The 18,884-nt window shown below is 42.3% G+C and overlaps 1 protein-coding gene across 7 annotated transcripts in view; it reads right to left on the bottom strand.

The window, feature by feature from the left end:
• Positions 1 to 325: 325 nt before the first annotated feature.
• ATP8B1 (ATPase phospholipid transporting 8B1) overlaps positions 326 to 18,884 on the bottom strand; it is a 150,796-nt gene continuing 132,237 nt past the window's right edge. For all 7 annotated transcript variants that reach the window (XM_074383365.1, XM_074383364.1, XM_074383367.1 and 4 more), the window contains 8 exons: positions 18,706 to 18,838; positions 17,244 to 17,532; positions 11,044 to 11,267; positions 10,160 to 10,243; positions 7,956 to 8,201; positions 7,505 to 7,643; positions 3,935 to 4,065; positions 326 to 2,348 (listed from right to left, as the gene is read on the bottom strand). In XM_074383365.1, the coding sequence (XP_074239466.1) occupies positions 2,124 to 2,348; positions 3,935 to 4,065; positions 7,505 to 7,643; positions 7,956 to 8,201; positions 10,160 to 10,243; positions 11,044 to 11,267; positions 17,244 to 17,532; positions 18,706 to 18,838 (1,471 nt within the window). In that variant the 3' untranslated portion in view covers positions 326 to 2,123. The remainder of the gene's footprint in view (positions 2,349 to 3,934; positions 4,066 to 7,504; positions 7,644 to 7,955; positions 8,202 to 10,159; positions 10,244 to 11,043; positions 11,268 to 17,243; positions 17,533 to 18,705; positions 18,839 to 18,884) is intronic.

Raw genomic sequence — 18,884 nt, 5'->3', positions numbered from 1 at the left:
AACTCCATCTCAAAAACAAAAACAAAAAAACAATAACAACGGCCAATTTAAATACTTTAGAAGATTATACTTTTCAAAGATTTTACTAAATCATTTTTTAAACAAAAATATACAAACTCAGATTTACAGAATATAGAAATAATTTATCCAAAGAAATTTGCATTTTAAAATTGTTAATATTGCACCCAACAGTCTAAGTCTTTGACACATTTGCATTGCCAATCTTTCCCACAATTTGCAAAAACAGGAGAGAAATCTGAAACTAACAGAATTACACAAGCTAACTTTTCTGTAAAAAAAAACTTACAATTTTTCATTTACAAGGAAAAGTTGTAAACGTTCAGAATTTTACTTCCACAGAATAAAGAGCCATACATTCTTTTATCATACCTAGAAAATGAACTATATACACATTGTGATTACCTCATAGGAATTCAACAGGACTGATACTGTGAACATTCACAGCCCAATGATAAAAAATAGAATTACTGAAATATGGAAACTAGTGCGTGAAAGACACAGAATGAGAAAAATGTCTGGAAAAAAATTAATTTTACCACTTTGAGGAGTTTCCACAGTTTCCTAAAGTTGTCTTCAAATGTAAAAGGACACACCATTCCCCGGTCTTAGGAAAGTAGCTACCAACAGCCTTTTCTCTCAAGACATAAGGCAAGTGAAAAAGAGTGAGGTCTCTCTGTTCAAGTCCCTTATAAAATACTTTACATATAGGCAGGCACAAAACTTTGCTTTTCAAAAGAAAGCTTTGCAAAATACTCTGCAATTTATCACTGATATCCTCAGTTTTTAAAATCCCCTTTTTAAGCCCATAAATATTTAGATGCTTTAAAAAACGAGAGTAGGGAATCAAATCATTTGGTACTGTGGGAAGCTGCTGAAATAATATTTGATAGTAAAAGTACGTAATGTGCTACTTCACCTAGTAGTGAACCAAAAACAAATTGAAACTTGATATTTACGGAATCTGAAGTTATTTCCTTGATTAAATAGAATTATTACACCATTATGAGGAGAATATGAAACCAGGCAGTCTACTGTCAACTTTGAAAAAGTGATTGAACCACTTAGCTTCCAGATGGTGAACACTGATAAGTCTTTTGTCATTACTACTATAAATGGAAAGATCTGTTAGTGAGGTGGCCTATGGGTGGGGCAGGAAGGAGTCTCTGGGAAATGATGCTGAAGATCACAGAAAGGAAAATGTAAGTTTATAACACAATACCACTTGAACTGTAATATGACATGCTTTGTAATTCTGTGGCCCCAGATTGAGACTGATTAAAATGTTCCCTTTGAACCGTAATGTACATAACCATTTGAATAATAGGACTTTTATTATTATTTAAACTTTTTTTTTTTTTTTGGAGACAGAGGAGTCTTGCTTGCTCTGTTGCCCAGGCTGGAGGGCAGTGGCACAATCTTGGCTCACTGCAACCTCCGCCTTCTGGGTTCAAGTGATCTCTGGCTCATTTTTGTATTTTTAGTAGAGACAGGGTTTCATCATGTTGGCCAGGCTGGTCTGGAACTCATGACCTCAAGTGGTCTGCCTGCCTTGGCCTCCCAAAATGCTAGGATGACAGGCAGAAGCTACTGTGCCCAGCCTATTTAAAAAAAATTTTTAAGACAGAGTCTTACTCTGTCGTCCAGGCTAGAGTGCAGTGGTGCAATCTTGGCTCACTGCAACCTCCACCTCTACCTCCCAGGTTCAAATGAGTTTCCTGCCTCAGCCTTTCAAGTAGGTGGGATTATGGGTGCCCGCCACCAAGCCTGGCTAATTTTTTAAGTTTTGGTAGAGACGGGATGTCACCATGTTGGCTGGGCTGCTCTCGAACTCCTGACCTCAGGTGATCTGTGCTCCTTGGCCTCCCAGAGTGCTGGGATTACAGGTGTGAGGCACGCCCTGCCAAATAATAGGACTTTTGGTCCTATTGCTTGGCTCTGCTATTGTTTAATAGCCTAACCCAAGGAGTTTGTTATAAAGGTTAATTTACTGTCTTCAATATCTTTGTGACGAATGCAATCCACACACACAAAAAGTCCTGAGAGTCTTTCATAAAAAAATAGATGTGCTCTGTGCGGCCGCATCCCGGCCTGGGGGTGAGGGATCAGCTGTCCCCGGTGCGCCTGTACTCTGCGGTGCCATCGGCCACGATGGCATCAAGGGGCGAGCGCTTCTTGCGGATGCTACGCCCGGAGGAGATGAGGTCCGCATAGCCCCGCTGGTGCGAGAAGGCGTAGGCTGAGCGCCTTGACGACACGCCCCGGCGGAACACCTGCTGCCTCCGCTGCCACTGCTCTTCCGCCTTCAATCGCTTTCGATGCTTCTGGATCTGCAAGGGGGAGAGATGGGAATTGATGAAGACAAAGTCCACGACAGGAAGGAGGCGTGGCCAGACGGTGGGCAGAAATGAACACTGATGAAACCCCAACACCTGCCCCCTTTTGATGCAGGCAGCTCTGTCCTCACTTTATAGTTGTGTGCATCTTTTGAGATGCAGTCTCACTCTGTCACCCAGGCTGGAGTTCAGTGGTGCCATCTCGGCCCACTGCAACTTCCGCCTCCTGGGTTCAAGAGATCCCCCTGCCTCAGCCTCGTGAATAGCTGGGGTTACAGGCATGTGCTGCCACACCAGTCTGATTTTTGTATTTCTAGCAGAGACAGAATTTCACCATGTTGATCAAGCTGGTCCTGACCACCTGAACTCCTGACCTCAAGTGATCTGCCTGCCTCGGCCTCTCAAAGTGCTGGGATGACAGGCGTGTGCCACCGTGCTTGGCTATATCTATCTACTGTATCTATAGATATATGTTGACATATAGATATGATTATATAGATCTATATCTCTATATCTATACATATATCTATCTACCTACCTACCTTCCTAGAAATATATATCAAAGCTGAGGGAAGATATATCTAACTTTTCCAAGGTCAAACAGCTAGAAAATGCAAAGCCAAGATTCCCACTTCCCCGAAGCTAGTGCCCTTTTCTACTTCAGACCAGATGGGTACAGTGAGAGAGAAAACTCAATAGGGTCTCTTTCCTGGATTGTTACTGCATACCGTTGGCACTACAAAAAAGAGAGTGAGGGATACTGAAGGTTGCCCCACTAGCCTCTCCTCTCTCCTTTCTAATGGAAATTGATTGCATTCAGATCTCCCCCACCACCACCCCCACAACCACATTTCTCATGGGAGGTGGGCAGGTTGGTTTCCCTTGCTAAGCACTAGTCCAGAATGGGCAAGTGACCTAATTTTGGCACGTGAGACCTGAGGGCACAGTGCTGGGGCCCTTGGGTGAGAAGTTCCATGGTGCTTAAGAAACTACAGAATAGTCTCTAATCTCCCCTCGACACTGAAATGTCACAATGACCTGCTATGGTCATCTTCCAGCGTCCAGATGAAACTAATAATAAATGTTCCAAGGGGAGAGATAGAACCTGCCCAGTCCTTTTTGACAACATTAAACTGCTGATTGAACTCAGTCTGAAGCCTGCTAATGATGATGCACTACTGTAGAGAAATTTTGAGTCACAGCTTTCTGTTCCTTGTAGCTCAAAGGATCCTGCTACAGAAGGTGACACTTTAAATTTAAAAAAAAAACCCAATCTGATTTGTATGACAAAATGTTAACACTAATTGTTAAACTGGGGGAATAGATACATGGGGCTGATTATTCTATTCTCACTTTTTTGTGTATGTTTGGTAATTTTTGTATTAAAAAGCAAGCACACTAAACTCCCAATCCCAAAAGACTTATTTGTGAGATAGAGTTACAGAAAGAGAAGCAATCATGAAAAATCATTCTTACCAAACTTCCCATGAGCTTAGAATTTTGCAGGCAAAGATGCTGTTGGGAAATGCTTTGGTTTCTGTGAGGGACACAGAATTGGGAGAGGTCTTTACTCTATGTACCTTATCACTTTCTGATGGCCAAATGGTCATTGACAGGAATCGGATGGCAACGACGGGCAGTAAGCACACAGCAACAGTCAGGATGATAGTTAACCAAATGTACGGCTGTCTCAGAGCGTTCGAAGCTGTGCCTGTAAAGAACATGCAAATGAATCACGGGGGTCCTTGTATCCTAAGAACACAGTTAATATGTCGCCAGGCATGGTGGCTCATGCCTGTAATCCTAGCACTCTGGGAGGCCGAGGTGGGTGGATTGCCAGAGCTCAGGAGTTCAAAACCAGCATGGGCAACATAGTGAAAAACCCTGTCTCTACTTAAATACAAAAAATCAGGCCAGGTGCAGAGGCTCAAGCCTGTAATCCCAGCACTTTGGGAGACCAAGGCTGGAGAATCACCTCAGGTTGGGAGTTGAAGACCAGCCAGATCAACATGGGGAAACTCTGTCTCTACTAAAAATACAAAATTAGCTGGGTGTGGTGGCACATGTCTATAATCCCAGTTACTCGGGAGGCTGAGGCAGGAGAATCTCTTGAACCTGGGAGGCAGAAGTTGTGGTGAGTTGAGATCGCACCATTCCACTCCAGCCTGGGCAACAAGAGTGAAATTCCATCTCAAAAAAATAAAAAAAATAAAAAGCTAGCACTGCCAGTACCTGGTGTTTTATACAGATCATGTTGTTTAATCAGTTCTGAGAGATGTGTATTAACCCTGTGTCACATAAGGAGACTGCGTTGTGAAGAAGTTAAAAAATTTGCCCAAGGTAACAAAACCAACTATGGCAATGACTGAATTAAAACCTCCTTCTACCTGACTAGAGCCGTGCTTTTTCACAGCAATTTGTTTTCTGAATTTTTATGTCAGATGAAGTAATATTTCAATAGTACAATCCCATAATCATAGACGCTACCCAGTTTGCAAAATCGAATGACCCATCTTCTAGAGCCGCATTTCTCACCATGTTTTCTGTACTTACACTCTCGGTTTGTAAAAACAATGATCTTTATTTTTAAAAATGTGTTTTTTGGCCGGGCGCAGTGGCTCAAGCCTGTAATCCCAGCACTTTGGGAGGCCGAGGCGGGTGAATCATGAGGTCAAGAGATCAAGACCATCCTGGCCAACATGGTGAAACCCCGCCTCTACTAAAAATACGAAAAAAAAAAAAAAAAATTAGCTGGGTGTGATGGCATGCACTTGTAGTCCCAGCTACCCAGGAGGCTGAGGCAGGAGAATTGCTTGAACCCGGGAGGCAGAGGTTGCAGTGAGCCGAGATCGCACCACTGTACTCCAGCCTGGCGCCTGGCAATAGAGTGAGACTCTGTCTCAAAAAAAAAAAAAAAAAAAAAAAAAAAGAAATGTGTTTTTTACCCTGCTAAGTGTTTCTGGGATTAAAAAATTTGAATTTTTTTGTTTTTTTTTTTTTTTTAGGCAGAGTCTTGCTTTGTCACCAGGCACTAGGCTGGAGTGCAGTGGCACGATCTTGGCTCACTGCAATCTCTGCCTGCTGGGTTCAAGCAATTCTCCTGCCTCAGCCTCCTGAGTAGCGGGGACTACAGGCGCACGCCACCATGCCCAGCTAATTTTTGTACTTTTTAGTAGAGATGGGGTTTCACCATGTTGCCCAGGATGGTCTCGATCTCTTGACGTCATGATCCGCCCGCCTCGGATTACAGCCGTGAGCCACCGCGCCCAACCCCCAATGGGAATATTCTAAGTAACTGGGTTACTAATATTTTAAAACACAGTTAGTAAAGAAAAACACAATCACAAAAAAATGAGCTCAATCCCAAGAAGGAAAGGGTTACCACAGCAACTGACTTACAACCCAACAACTGGTCATTAAAATCCGAATCTTACAGGGAAACTAGTTTATGGGGATGGTTTTTCATTGTGACTTCAAGCTCGCTATTAAAAATAATCTTATGAATTCCAGTTCATAATTATTAATGTTTTATATTTATAATATTTATGATATTTATATCAGTTCAAATTCATTCTAGCATTTGTCAATTTGTCATATATTTTATGCAGTTGTAATCATTGGTCACATAACTATTTTGTTTTCTATTATTGCCCTGCACACATATTTGTTTTTTTAATTACTTTGTTTATTTTTTTTTTTTAAGAGATAGGGTCTCACTATGTTGCCTAGGCTGGTCTTGAACTCCTAGGCTCAAGTGATCTTCCTGCCTTGGCCTCCCAGACTGCAGGGACTATAGGTGTGAGCCACTGTGCCTGGCCCGCACACATATTTCTATTTCTAATAATGTAGATTGCTTTTGAATTCTAGAATTTCATTATATTGGTGTTTCATGGTATGATTAGCTAATTTAATAATATTCTTGGGTTTTGGACTATTTCTATTTTTTCTGCTTTTTAACAATTTAGAAATGTTATGGTGGTGCCATCTATGGAAATTAGCTTACCAAAACTTGGTGTGTTTTATTATCTTGGGGTATTTTCCTCAAGTAGAAATACCTGGCCAAAAAGAGTTTCATAATCCCTTATGCATTTTCAAATAACGTTTGGAAAAATTAAAATATATTGCAGTGTTAGCAGCAACACATGTATACTCACTTTTCCAAAAACCTACCAATACTAGGTTTTTGGGTTTTTTAAGAAAGGGTCTTGCTCTGTCACCCAGGCTGGGGTGGCATAATCATGGTTCACTGCAGCCTCCATCTCCCAGGCTCAAGCAATCCTTCCCACTTCAGCCTCTTGAGTAGCTGGGATCACCAGTGTGTACCACCGTGCCCAGCTAATTTGTTTTCAATTATATATATATGTATGTATGTATATATATGTATATATATATTTTTATTTTATTTTATTTTATTTTATAGAGACAAGGTCTCCCTATGTTGCCCAGTCTTGTCTTGAATTCCTGGGCTCAAGCGATCCTCCTGTCTTGGCCTCCCAAAGTGCTGGGATTATAGGCGTGAGCCACCACATCTGGCCCCAATATTAGGTTTTATGGGAAAGAAAGAATAGGCTTTTATCTAGCCTTTTAAGTCTTAAGTTATGTAATTCAACACACACACAGTACTCTCGTAAAGCTATTTTGTTTTCTTCTCATCATGTTACATCCTTTCAACCTATCATCACCATTTAATTTCCAGACAGGACGTTAATTTTCACTAGCAATAATTTATATATTTTTGTTTTGCTTTGCTTTTTTTGAGGCAGGGTCTTGCTCTGTCACCCAGGCTGGAGTACTGCAGCGCAATCACTACTCACTGTAGCCTCAACATCCCAGGTCAAATGATTCTACCACTTCAGTCTCTCAAGTAGCTAGAACTACAACTGTGTGCCACCATGCCTGGCTGATTTTTTTTTTTTTTTTTTTTTTTTTATTTGTAGAGATGGGGGTTTTGCCATGTTGCCCAGGCTGGTCTTGAACTGCTGGGCTCAAGCAGTACGCCTGCCTCAGCCTCCCGAAGTGCTGAGATTACAGGTGTGAGCCACTGCACTTGGCCATTCCACCTTGTATGTTTTACTACTTACCAGAAGTTATGTCAAAATCTAAACTAATGACCTTTGAACATTTATTTTTGGAATTTAGAAAATACCAACCTGTAAATTGAAATGCAGATGGAAAGAGAACATGTATTCCAGCACTATGAAAGTCAAACATGATGCCAAAATAAAGTGCAATGCTTCCAAAAATTGAAAAAGCATTCACAAAAGTCCAGTAAGAAGTATCCAAGCCAATCTGTTGGGAAACCAGAGAAAAACAGAGCACTCATTTTGGGGAATTAGCAAGAAATAAAGGATCTAACAATCCTGAAAACAGAATTCAGCAAGCTAGGCATGATTTGGCTTGAGTACTGGACAATTAGAAACCAAAACATCATTGACTCAGGCAAGAAATAGAAAATAAGCTTGGTATGAGATGAAAATAGCATTCATAGTTTGTAAGTGGTAGAGGTGAAGTGGGAATCAGGTGGATGTGCATGCCAGCCTATATACGGAAATATAGATAGGTACCAATTGACACTGAATATGGCCCATGAAAGCCAGTTACCTGGAAATTGACTGTTATTACAAGAGCAGACGCCATGGTGACAGCAAAAGACTGGTAGTCGGAAGGTGCCTCTCCATCCTGCCCTACGGTTTGCAGATAAGCTCCAAGAGGTATGAAGAAGAGGATCATCGATGTTAGGACCCCATGCAACAAGCTTACGAAGAATCTCTTATAGTTGAATAGTAAGTCTCTTTGTCCCACTACATATAACCCAGGGAATCGGAGGCTCAGTTTGTCACTCACATCCTTAAGGAGAAAACAAAATGATGGTGTTTTATTCATCAGGTCAAAGCAGTCAGAGATACGCTATGATTTTTTTTTTTTTTTTTTTTTTTGAGACAGAATTTTGCTCTTGTTGCCCAGGCTGGAGTGCAATGGTGCGATCTCGGTTCATGGCAACCTCCATCTCCTGGCTTCAAGTGATTCTCCTGCCTAAGCCTCCTGAATAGCTAGGATTACAGGCATGCACCACCATACCTGGCTAATTTTGTATTTTTATTGGAGATGGGTTTTCTCCATGTTGGTCAGGCTGGTCATGAACTCCCAACCTCAGATGATGATTCTCCCTCCTGCCTTGGCCTCCCAAAGTGCTGGGATTACATGCGTGAGCCACTGCACCCAGCCAAGATATATTATAATTAATATCTCACAAAAAGTTGCAGCCTGCTGTTAAATTTTAAGAAGGCCAAAACTGAACAACATAATCAATCCTGCAATATTTGTGGTGTGAGAGCTCAGCCTCTGCACACTACAAATATTGCATTAGACCACCATTATTTAATATTGCATTAGACCACCATTATTTAATATTGCATTAGACCACCATTATTTAATATTGTGTTAGACCACCATTACTTAATAGTTAATTCAGAGAAGAGCTAGGTGTAAGTTTATTACTTTGCTACTTATAGAAAGAAAACCAATTAGTAATGTCAAAAAATACATTGGGAGGCTATTTTCACCTCCCGAGTGAAAACATATCGCTGCAAATCCTTTGGGAAAAAAATCTCTCCTACAAGTTGAGTTAATTGTTAATTATTATTTTTTCATCTTTATAGCACTTCTTGCTTTTTAAGAATTGCTGTTAGAAGGCCGGGCGTGGTGGCTCAAGCCTGTAATCCCAGCACTTTGGGAGGCTGAGGCGGGTGGATCACGAGGTCAAGAGATCAAGACCATCCTGGTCAACATGGTGAAACCCCGTCTCTACTAAAGATACAAAAAATTAGCTGGGCACGGTGGCACGTGCCTGTAATCCCAGCTACTCAGGAGGCTGAGGCAGGAGAATTGCCTGAACCCAGGAGGCGGAGGTTGCGGTGAGCCGAGATCGCGCCATTGCACTCCAGCCTGGGTAACAAGAGCGAAACTCCGTCTCAAAAAAAAAAAAAAAAAGAATTGCTGTTAGATACAAATATAGATTATCTACATAAATTTTGGAAAGGCTTTAAATTTACTTTAAAATGAATAAGTTATTATTGTAGAGACATACTGGACTTTCAGGTGTCTTTTTTTCTTTTTCTTCTTTTTTTGGACACAGGGTCTCACTTTGTTGCCCAGCCTGGAGTACAGTGGCACAAACATGACTCACTGCAGCTTCAACTTCCCAGGCTCAAGTAACCCTCCCACCTCATCCTCCTAAGTAGCTGGACTTCACAGGTGTGCACTACCATGCCTACTAATTTTTATATTTTTTGTAGAGATGGGGGTCTCCCTATGTTGCTGGGGCTGGTCTCGAACTGCCGACCTCAAGCAATCTGCCTGCCTCAGCCTCCCAAAGTACTGGGATTACAGGCATGAACCAGCACGTCCTGCCTTCAGGTGTCTTCATAGTAAGGTCATACTATCTGAAAGGAACATAACAAATATGTGTGTCAATGAATTCAACTCAGTCACAGAAATCCTTTTTTTTTTTTTTTTGTCTTAAAGAGATAGGGTCTTGTTTTGTTGCCCAGGCTAGACTTGAACACCTGAGCTCAAGTCATACTCCTGCATCAGCATCCCGAGCAGCTGGGACTACAGAGAAATCCTCTTTCCTTATTACAAAGCGAGAGGCACAGTCATGACTTTTGATGCCTGACAACAGAATTATGATAGGGTTTAATCAGAAAGAAGTAAACACCAGAAAAATGCACTGAAACATTTGCCTGTGACTTCTCTAATGAATGCTCTTCTGTCCAGAAGTGTCCCTGCCAGTGCATGGCTCCTACCTGGTCGAGCAGCCCCATGAGGAGCACAGGGAGGCTGGAGTATAGCACGTTGTAGAGGGTGATGAACCAGTCCTCGTATGCAGTCTGTGAAGGAATGACAGAGGCTCCATGTCATCAACAAAGACACATGCCAGCATGGTTAGCACACACTCATCTGCTTGCTTTTTAAAAATTTTTTCTTTGTTTTAATAGAGATGGGGTCTTGCTATGTTGCCTAGGCTGGTCTCAAACTCCTGGCCTTAAACAATTTCCCCACCTCAGCCTCCCAAAGTGTTGGGATTACAGGCAAAAGTCTAGTGCCCAGCCTGTTATCAGTATTTTTTTATTTTCTTTTTTTCTGAGATGGAGTCTTGCTCTGTCACCCAGGCTGTAGTGCAGTGGCACAATCAGCTCGCTGTAACCTCTGCCTCCCGGGTTCAAGTGATTTTTCTGCCTCAGCCTCCCGAGTAGCTGGGATTACAGATGCATGCCACCACATCCAGCTAATTTTTGTTGAGACGGGGTTTTCACCGTGTTGGCCAGGTTAGTCTCCAACTGTTGACCTCAAGTGATCCACCATCCTCGGCCTCCCAAAGTGCTGGGATTATAGCTGTGAGCCACTGCACCTGGCTCTGTTATCACTACTCTTAATGGCAAGGTAACATGAAAAAGTAACCAAAGATAAAGACAAAAACATACAAGCAAATCCCCTCCTAAGGCAAAATGTTTTTACAGCACCAGAAACATTTTGAGAAGTGATGATCATACTTAATTATACCCCAACTATAAGGAGACACAGCCCAAAAACTACAAATACTGAGAAAGAAACAAATTGGTTTATTGGAACTAGATTTTTCTTTAAGAGCTCGACTCAGTAAATAACAACAGCAACAACATTACATTACCTGTGCAGAGTAGCCATTGAAGAAGGAGTACCAGAAATGAACCAAAGTAAAGGCAAAGTTTTTGTAAAAGAAATATCGTAGGAACTTGCACATCCTTATGTAAGACCACCGGCCATGCACCAGTAGAAGCCTCTGCAGATACCGGAACTGGGCAAAGGAATAATCACTCGACATGACAGCTTGCATTCCTTCTTGTCCGCTTATTCCAACGCCAATGTGGGCAGCTATTGGGCAGAGGGAGAAAACACTGTGGATCATGAGCTGATTGTGAGGCAAAACATCAGATAATAAAAATAGTTCCATAGCAAAACAAAAAACACAGACAGACATTGATGGGACAATAAATACAGAAGCTCTTGCTCACCATCCCTCACCCCCAGCTCTTGAACTCAACTCAAAGTCAGAGTTAGAAGTTGCTAAACAGAGCACACAGTAGGGCCTCCATAAATATTTGGGAAAGGATCTCATGTGGGTGGTGAATTCCGTTTGGATTATTTGCCCAGCTCATAACCATCCCTTCCACCCACAGCGTGAGCTCCAGGCACCTATGTGTAAACTCTGTCCTTGCCTTTTTGGCAACAGCTTTGTCAGTCATGGGCAGGTAATTTATGGTAGATACTACAAACCGGCTCCCCCAATTTCATTCCACCCTTGTTCCAATTAGAGAGGTGGGAAAGGAAATAAAAACCCTGCATTTCCCAGACTCCCTTGCAGCTACACTCTTTATGAATTAGGTTCCACTGTTTAGATCCATTTATGACTTGGAAGCAGAAGTGAATCAGAGCCCAGCATCCCTTCCTCTTTTGGCATTTTTGCAGCAGAGCTCATATCTACTTTCCAGCTACCTGGATGTTGACAGGCAACTATAAAGGCCTCTTAATGAGAAGCTCTTTAAAGGAACCTCAAAGGTAGAAGCTCTTCTGGTAAGTGTCTTAGCTTAGAACCTGCTTCTGTAGTCCATTCAGAGCTTTTGAAAGTACCTAGTCCCCTGTATTAATCAGATCTTGCTTAAAAGTACCAACTGCGGTCTGTTTCCTTTGGTAAATCCAAGCTGAGCCAGTCTCTTTATATTCTGGAAATAGAATTCAGGCATTTTGTATCTAGAATTTTAAAGTCTAAATTACTGAGGTAAGAAATAGATATATTTCTTTTTCTTTTTTTTTTTTTGTGAGGTGAAATTTTGCTCTATCACCCAGGCTGGAGTGCAATGGCACAATCTTGGCTTACTGCAACCTTCTGAGTTCAAGCAATACTTGTGCCTCAGCCTTCCGAGTAGCTGGGATTACAGGTGTGCACCACCACACCCAGATAATTTTTGTATTTTTTTTAAAGACAGGGCTTCACCATGTTGTCCAGGTAGGTCTTGAACTCCTGATCTCAGGTGATTCCCCCCGCCTTGGCCTCCCAGAGTGCTGGGATTACATGCATGAGCCGCTGCGCCTGGCTGAAATAAATATATTTCTTCCTGATGATTTCTAAGGGGCAGAGAATAAATGGGGGTGGGGAAGAAGGGAGAGAATGCGGTGGGGAGAGAAGGGAGGGAATCGGGGGGAAAAGAGAGGGAAGAGAGAGGAGGGGAAGAAGGAGAACAGGAAGAGAGAGACAGATACTGGGTTCCTGGTGCACATCTATGTCCTTGTTCCAGCATCTTCCTGAGGCCTGGCTTCTTGGACGAGATATCTTTGTATCTTTTTAAATACATTTCTTTTTTCTTTTTTTTCTTTCACTTTAAGTTCCAGGATACCTGTGCAGAATGTGCAGGTCTGTTACATAGGAATACATGTGCCATGGTGGTTTGCTGCCCCTATTGACCCTGCTCCTATTGACTGTCATCTCCCACCCCCCTCCAAATTTACTTTTTTCTTAAGTTAGCTTTGGTTGTTCTCCAATACTTGCAATCAAGAGTTTTTTATTTTTATTTTTTATTTTTTGAGACAGAATCTTGCTCTTATTACCCAGGCTGGAATGCAATGGCGTGATCTCAGCTCACTGCAACCTCCGCCTCCTGGGTTCAAGCAATTCTCCCGAGTAGCTGGGACTACAGGTATGCACCACCATGCCCAGCTAATTTTTGTATTTTTAGTAGAGATGGGGTTTCACCATGTTGACCAGGATGGTCTGGATCTCTTGACCTCGTGATCTACCTGCCTTGGCCTCCCAAAGTGCTGGGATTATAGGCGTGAGCCACCACACCCAGCCAATCAAAAGAGTTTTAACCAAGAAACTACTAAACTTTCAAAGTCTTATTCATGGTCCGCCATGACTTTAAGACATTTTTTTTTTTCTTTACAGGAGAAAAGGTTTCCAGAATGTATACAATTAAATCACATTGATTTATCCTTCTAATAGTCAATAAATAACACTATCAAATTAGAAAATTATTAGTTTTGTCTGGGTCTTATAAATAATGACTGTGAAGATAGACCAGATCATTTAGAAAAGATGTACTGCAGAACACACCCTATCATTACTCAGACCCTGGAAAGTGGCTGCGACTCTGCGGCATTTCCCAACTAAAAAGAGTCTCAAAAATCCTGCCCTAGTTACCGAACACAAGGTCTGGCAAATTCAAAATGTAACTGCAGTGACGTGCCCAAACCTACGTTTTCAGTAACACTTTGCAGTTCTGAAAAACAGAACAAAATGGCATCTGGTCTAATAGTTATGATCTCTTTTAAAACACACAAATATTTCCTATGGCCAGAACGGTTGCCGGACTGCTCCTTCCTGCCAAACTGTGGCCTTCTTTTCTTTCCTGAACAAGCCACGGAGGAAAACGCTGAGATTCTCTTGGCTGTTGCGGCTGAGGGAGAGGAGCCCCTGCCCTAGGCCCTGGTATCCCGTTCTCAGCCTTCCCACTGAGCAGAGCAAGGACAGATGTGAAATGAACACTGTCATGATTCCCAGGGCAACCAAAAGCACCTCAGCAGATACACTATAAGGTGACATTAGCCTTTTTTGTAAAATGTAAGTATAGGCACTTAGAGTTTCCTCTCAAATGAGATGTTAGATGCCTCACTGGTAGGCACTCCATCATTCCTTAACGAAAGGACTATTTCCTCACTACAGCGATCATCCCTCTTGCCTTTTTTTTTTTTTTTTTTTTTTTTGAGATGGAATCTTGCTCTGTTGCCCAGGCTGCAGTGCAGTGGTGCAATCTCGGCCCACTACAACCTCCGCCTCCTGGGTTCAAGTGATTCTCCTGACTCAGGTTCCCAAGTAGCTAGGATTACAGGCGCCTGCCACCATGCCTGGCTAATTTTTGTGTTTTTAGTGGAGATGAGGTTTCGTCATGTTAGCCAGGCTGGTCTTGAACTCCTGATCTCAGGTGATCTGCCTGCCTCGTCCTCCCAAAGTGCAGGGATTATGGGTGTGAGCCACCATGCCCCACCTTGCCTTTATCCTTGTCATGCTTCATGTACATTCTTGGGCTCTAAGACCAAAAGAGACAACATCCACTCAGCTGGAATGAGGTATCTTTGGGTAGGATAGAGGGAGAAAGCTGCCTATGATAGTCCTTGGATCCTTGCTAGGGGCAAAAACGTGGTGGATCATGATTCCTTTACCTCTTCCAGTCTACACTGCTAAACATGAAACCTGTGAGCAAATGCTGAGATTATTTTTGACACTTGAATTTCACTACTTTATGACCAGCAATTTCTTTGTGTGTGTGTGTGTGTGTGTGTGTGTGTGTGTGTGTGTGTGTCTGTGTCTGTGTCTGTGTTCTTTTTTGTTGTTGTTGGAGAAAGGATCTTGCTTTGTCACCCAGGCTGGAGTGCAGTGGCACAAACACGGCTCACTGTAATCTCAACCTCCCAGGCTCAAGTGATCTTCCCACTCAGCCTCACAAGTAGCTGGGACTACATATGTGTGGCACCACACTTAGCTAATCTTTCTGTATATTGTCCTTGATGCACTTGAAAGAAATGGCAGCTTTTACAAAGTACAGAAAGGCACTAATACTACTTGTATAACTTCTAAAGAGACCCCCAAAGTTTCCTACATTTTTATCCCAAAGGAATGATGTATAACTTATATATAAAGGTACCTGGGACAAGGTGTGGTGGCTCAATCTGTAATCCCAGCACTTTGGGAGGCTGAGGTGGGCAGATTCATTGAGCCCAGGAGTTTGAGACCAGCCTGAACAACAAGGCAAATTCTCATCTCTACAAAAAATACAAAAATTAACTGGGCATGGTGGCTTATGCCTGTAGTCCCAGCCACCTGGGAGGCTGAGGTGGGAGGACTGCTTGAGCCCAGGAGGTGGAGGTGAGCCAAGATCGTGCCACTGCACTCCAGCCTGGGTCCCAGTGGGAGACTTTGTTTCTGAGTGAATGAATGAATGAATGCACCTGGCGCTTAAAAAAAATTTTTAAGACAATGTAAGAAAAACCCCTATAAGGTTATCTATGTTGACTTTGTGCAGTCCCTCTCATTATGTATGGGTGAGCTCAAAGGAACAAAATGTTTCAAGTCTAAGCCCATAATCAGTTGATAAATCTCCAAAGCAAACCCCTCCCCTCCCATTATCTAGACGGATACTTTATAACTGGATAAAAATCATGTTTGACTTATCATTTTGGCACAGCTAGTTAAGTTAAAGGTACATAATGGAAAATAAACTAGAGCTGGCTAGCTACGGAGGAAAGAGATAGATCTAATTCCAAGCAAGCAATACCATTCGTATGGTACGAAAAGCACATGCAAAAAAAATTGTGGGGATCAATTAAACCGCCAGTGACGACAGACATACGCACTGATAAAGAAGGCAAGGTGACATACGTCATACAGCTGACTCCTGCTGAGGAAGATAAAGTTGGAATATTCTTAGTATACATCAAGGAGGAGGAAGAGACTAAGAAAAGAAAGAGACAGACTCATGAGTCACAAAATAGACTGAAAAGTCTAGTTATATATAATGCATTTAAGCCACCCAGTACTACAGGAACATGCAGTTACCTACGTCTAGTCAGGTAATACTTCAGCTCAGCGATAATAATATGACAGAGCTGGAGGTGGCATGGGGGATTATTTCCTTTTCCGATGAGAAAACTGAAACCTGAGCATAAGGCCAAGGTGACACAGGATTTTGACAATACGATGAGGATGAATATCCAGGTCATTGGTTTGAGTATTTTCATTACAAGATACTCCTTATAGTAACAGAGGGAGGAAAAAGGAATAGGACTCAGACAGAGATGAGGGCGGCAGGTGTGGTTCCGCAGGCTTTAATACCAGCACAGCTGTATTTCTGCACGGCCAGACTCAATATTTTAATTGTGTGAACCTAAGTTCTAGCAACCAGCAAAAGGCAGCCTTCTAGGGAGGTCAGGAGGATGGTGAGACCACGTGGAAGCTTTTCTTCAATGCTAAACACGTTACTCTAAACTCACAGCAGGTGACCCAATGATGAAGTTCCCACAGATTTACCACAGGTAAGAAAAAAGCTCCAGAGATGTTTAGGTGAGGGAGAATATTATCAAAGCAAGCACCAGAGTTCAACAATTTATCTTACAAAACTTATTAACTATCAGGTTTTTTTTTTTTTTTAATTTTTTGAGACAGTCTCACTCTGTCACCCAGGCTGGAGTGCAGTGGCATGATCTTGGCTCACTGCAACCTCCACCTCCTGGGTTCAAGTGATTCTTCTGCCGCAGCCTCCCAAGTAGCTGAGATTACAGATGTGCACCACCACACCCGGCTAATTTTTGTATTTTTATTAGAGACAGGGTTTCATCATGTTGGCCAGGCTGGTCTTGGATGCCTGACCTCGTGATCCACCCTCCTTGGCCTCCCAAAGTGCTGGGATTACAGGCGTGAGCCACCGTGCCCGGCCAGTATGAGGGTTTTAATAAGCCCAAAAGAAATATGGGGAGAGAACCAGTAAGAGGGAACAAAATACAGCACGTCTATGTAAAAGAAGAAAAATATAAGGATGAATTCCCACCCCCTATGGACCTGATCTTCCTCTTAGCATCCTTCAGGAGCCCTGCCAGCGATACCTTTTCCTCCTGATGGGCTGTGCACTTTCTGGGGATAGGGTCACAGGTGTTGTCATGGTTAAGTGACTTCATGAAACATATGCTCTATGAAAATTTAAGCTGTAAAGTCTAAAAAAAGAAAAAACCACCCCCAAACATTCCAGCCATTTCTTCTCTCTAGCACATCAGTTCCCCACTGGCCATCGGTGCATGACTCACTTTTGATCATGTTCACGTCATTGGCCCCGTCTCCGATGGCCAGCGTGATGGCTTTCTTGTACTTCTTCACCAGGTCCACCACCATGGCCTTCTGCTTCGGGGTGACGCGGCAGCAGATGACCGCGCTGCACTCGCAAGCCAGGTCCACGAAGTTTTTCTGCCGCTGCTCTTTCTTAGCTTCTAGCCTCCTTTTACTTTGGGTCCGCATCCGTCTTTCTTCTTCTGTTCTTGGGAACTTCAGCTTCAAAATCTTACTTCTCTTGGTCTTTTTTTCGAGAAGAATTTCATTCTGTGAAATAAGAGAGGGAAGAGATTATATTCATTTTAGTTTTACCCCAGAAGTACCATTCCCAAAATTTAAATTATGTGAAGGATAATTTTTGGGTTACGTCACTGATTATATTTGACAAATAAATTTGATTTTATAATCAAAACATGTATATGTATGTGTATATATAAACAATGTGTATATATATATATATATATGCGTATATATATTTTTTGAGACAGAGTCTTACTCTGTCGCCCAGGCTGGAGTGCGATAGCCCGATCTCGGCTCACTGAAACCTCCGCCTCCCAGGTTCAAGTGATTCTCCTGCCTTAGCCTCCTCAGTAGCTGGGATTACAGGCATGCGCCACCACGCCCAGCTAATTTTTATATTTTTAGTAGAGACGGGTTTTTTCCATGTTAGTCAGGTTGGTCTTGAACTCCTGACCTCGTGATCCACCTGCCTCAGCCTCCCAAAGTGCTGGGATTACAGGCATGAGCCACCACGTCCAGCCATATATATATATATTAAAGACGGGGTTTCACCATGTTGGTCAGGCTGTTCTTAAACTCCCGACCTCAGGGTGATCCACCCACCGTGGCCTCCAAAGTGCTTGGATTACAAGCGTGAGCCACCACGCCCGGCCCATATATATATACATATATATACACATATATATATATGTATATATATGTATATATATACATATATATACATATACATATATATATACATATATATATACATATATATATATATTTTTAATGGAGATGGGTTTTGCCGTGTAGCCTGGGTTGAAGTGTAGTGGCTATTCTTTCACAGGTGTGATCACTGCATGCTGCAGCCTCGAACCATCTTCCTGCTTCAGCCTCTAGAGTAGCTGGGACTGCAGGCACACGCCACCACATCCAGTTTATAAAATATATGTACAACAAAAATTTAGAAAATCCAACAATCTATAAAGAAGGAAATGAAAAATATCCATTAAGTAATGAACCAAGATAACTGCTTTTACCTCTTTGGCATACTTCCTTTCATGTATCATACACTATTACATCTCAAACTTGGAAAAACCACACTTTGATATATAGGTGAAGAGACTAAGGTTGGCAGTTAATATGTGAAAGCATTTAAAAGTGGCCCCAAATGAACTTCTTTCGAGTTTAAGGCACAGAAACACTAATGATACATACCAGCCAAGAACCAGTGATGATTAAGGCACGGTTTCCACCAGACGGAAAAAAAGGTTCCTGCACAGGTGGTACAAACTTCGCATAGACTCCACCTCTATTCCTCTGGTTTTCCATCCTTGTGTGAAGAAGAGAACTAGGGAAAAACAAATTTAAGTGTTTAAAATATAAGAACATAAACG

The sequence above is a fragment of the Saimiri boliviensis genome, chromosome 13 (genome assembly GCF_048565385.1).
Source record: "Saimiri boliviensis isolate mSaiBol1 chromosome 13, mSaiBol1.pri, whole genome shotgun sequence".
NCBI lineage: Eukaryota > Metazoa > Chordata > Mammalia > Primates > Cebidae > Saimiri > Saimiri boliviensis.
The sequence above is the reverse complement of the archived record's forward strand: the minus strand, read 5'-3'. Positions and strand labels throughout refer to the sequence as shown.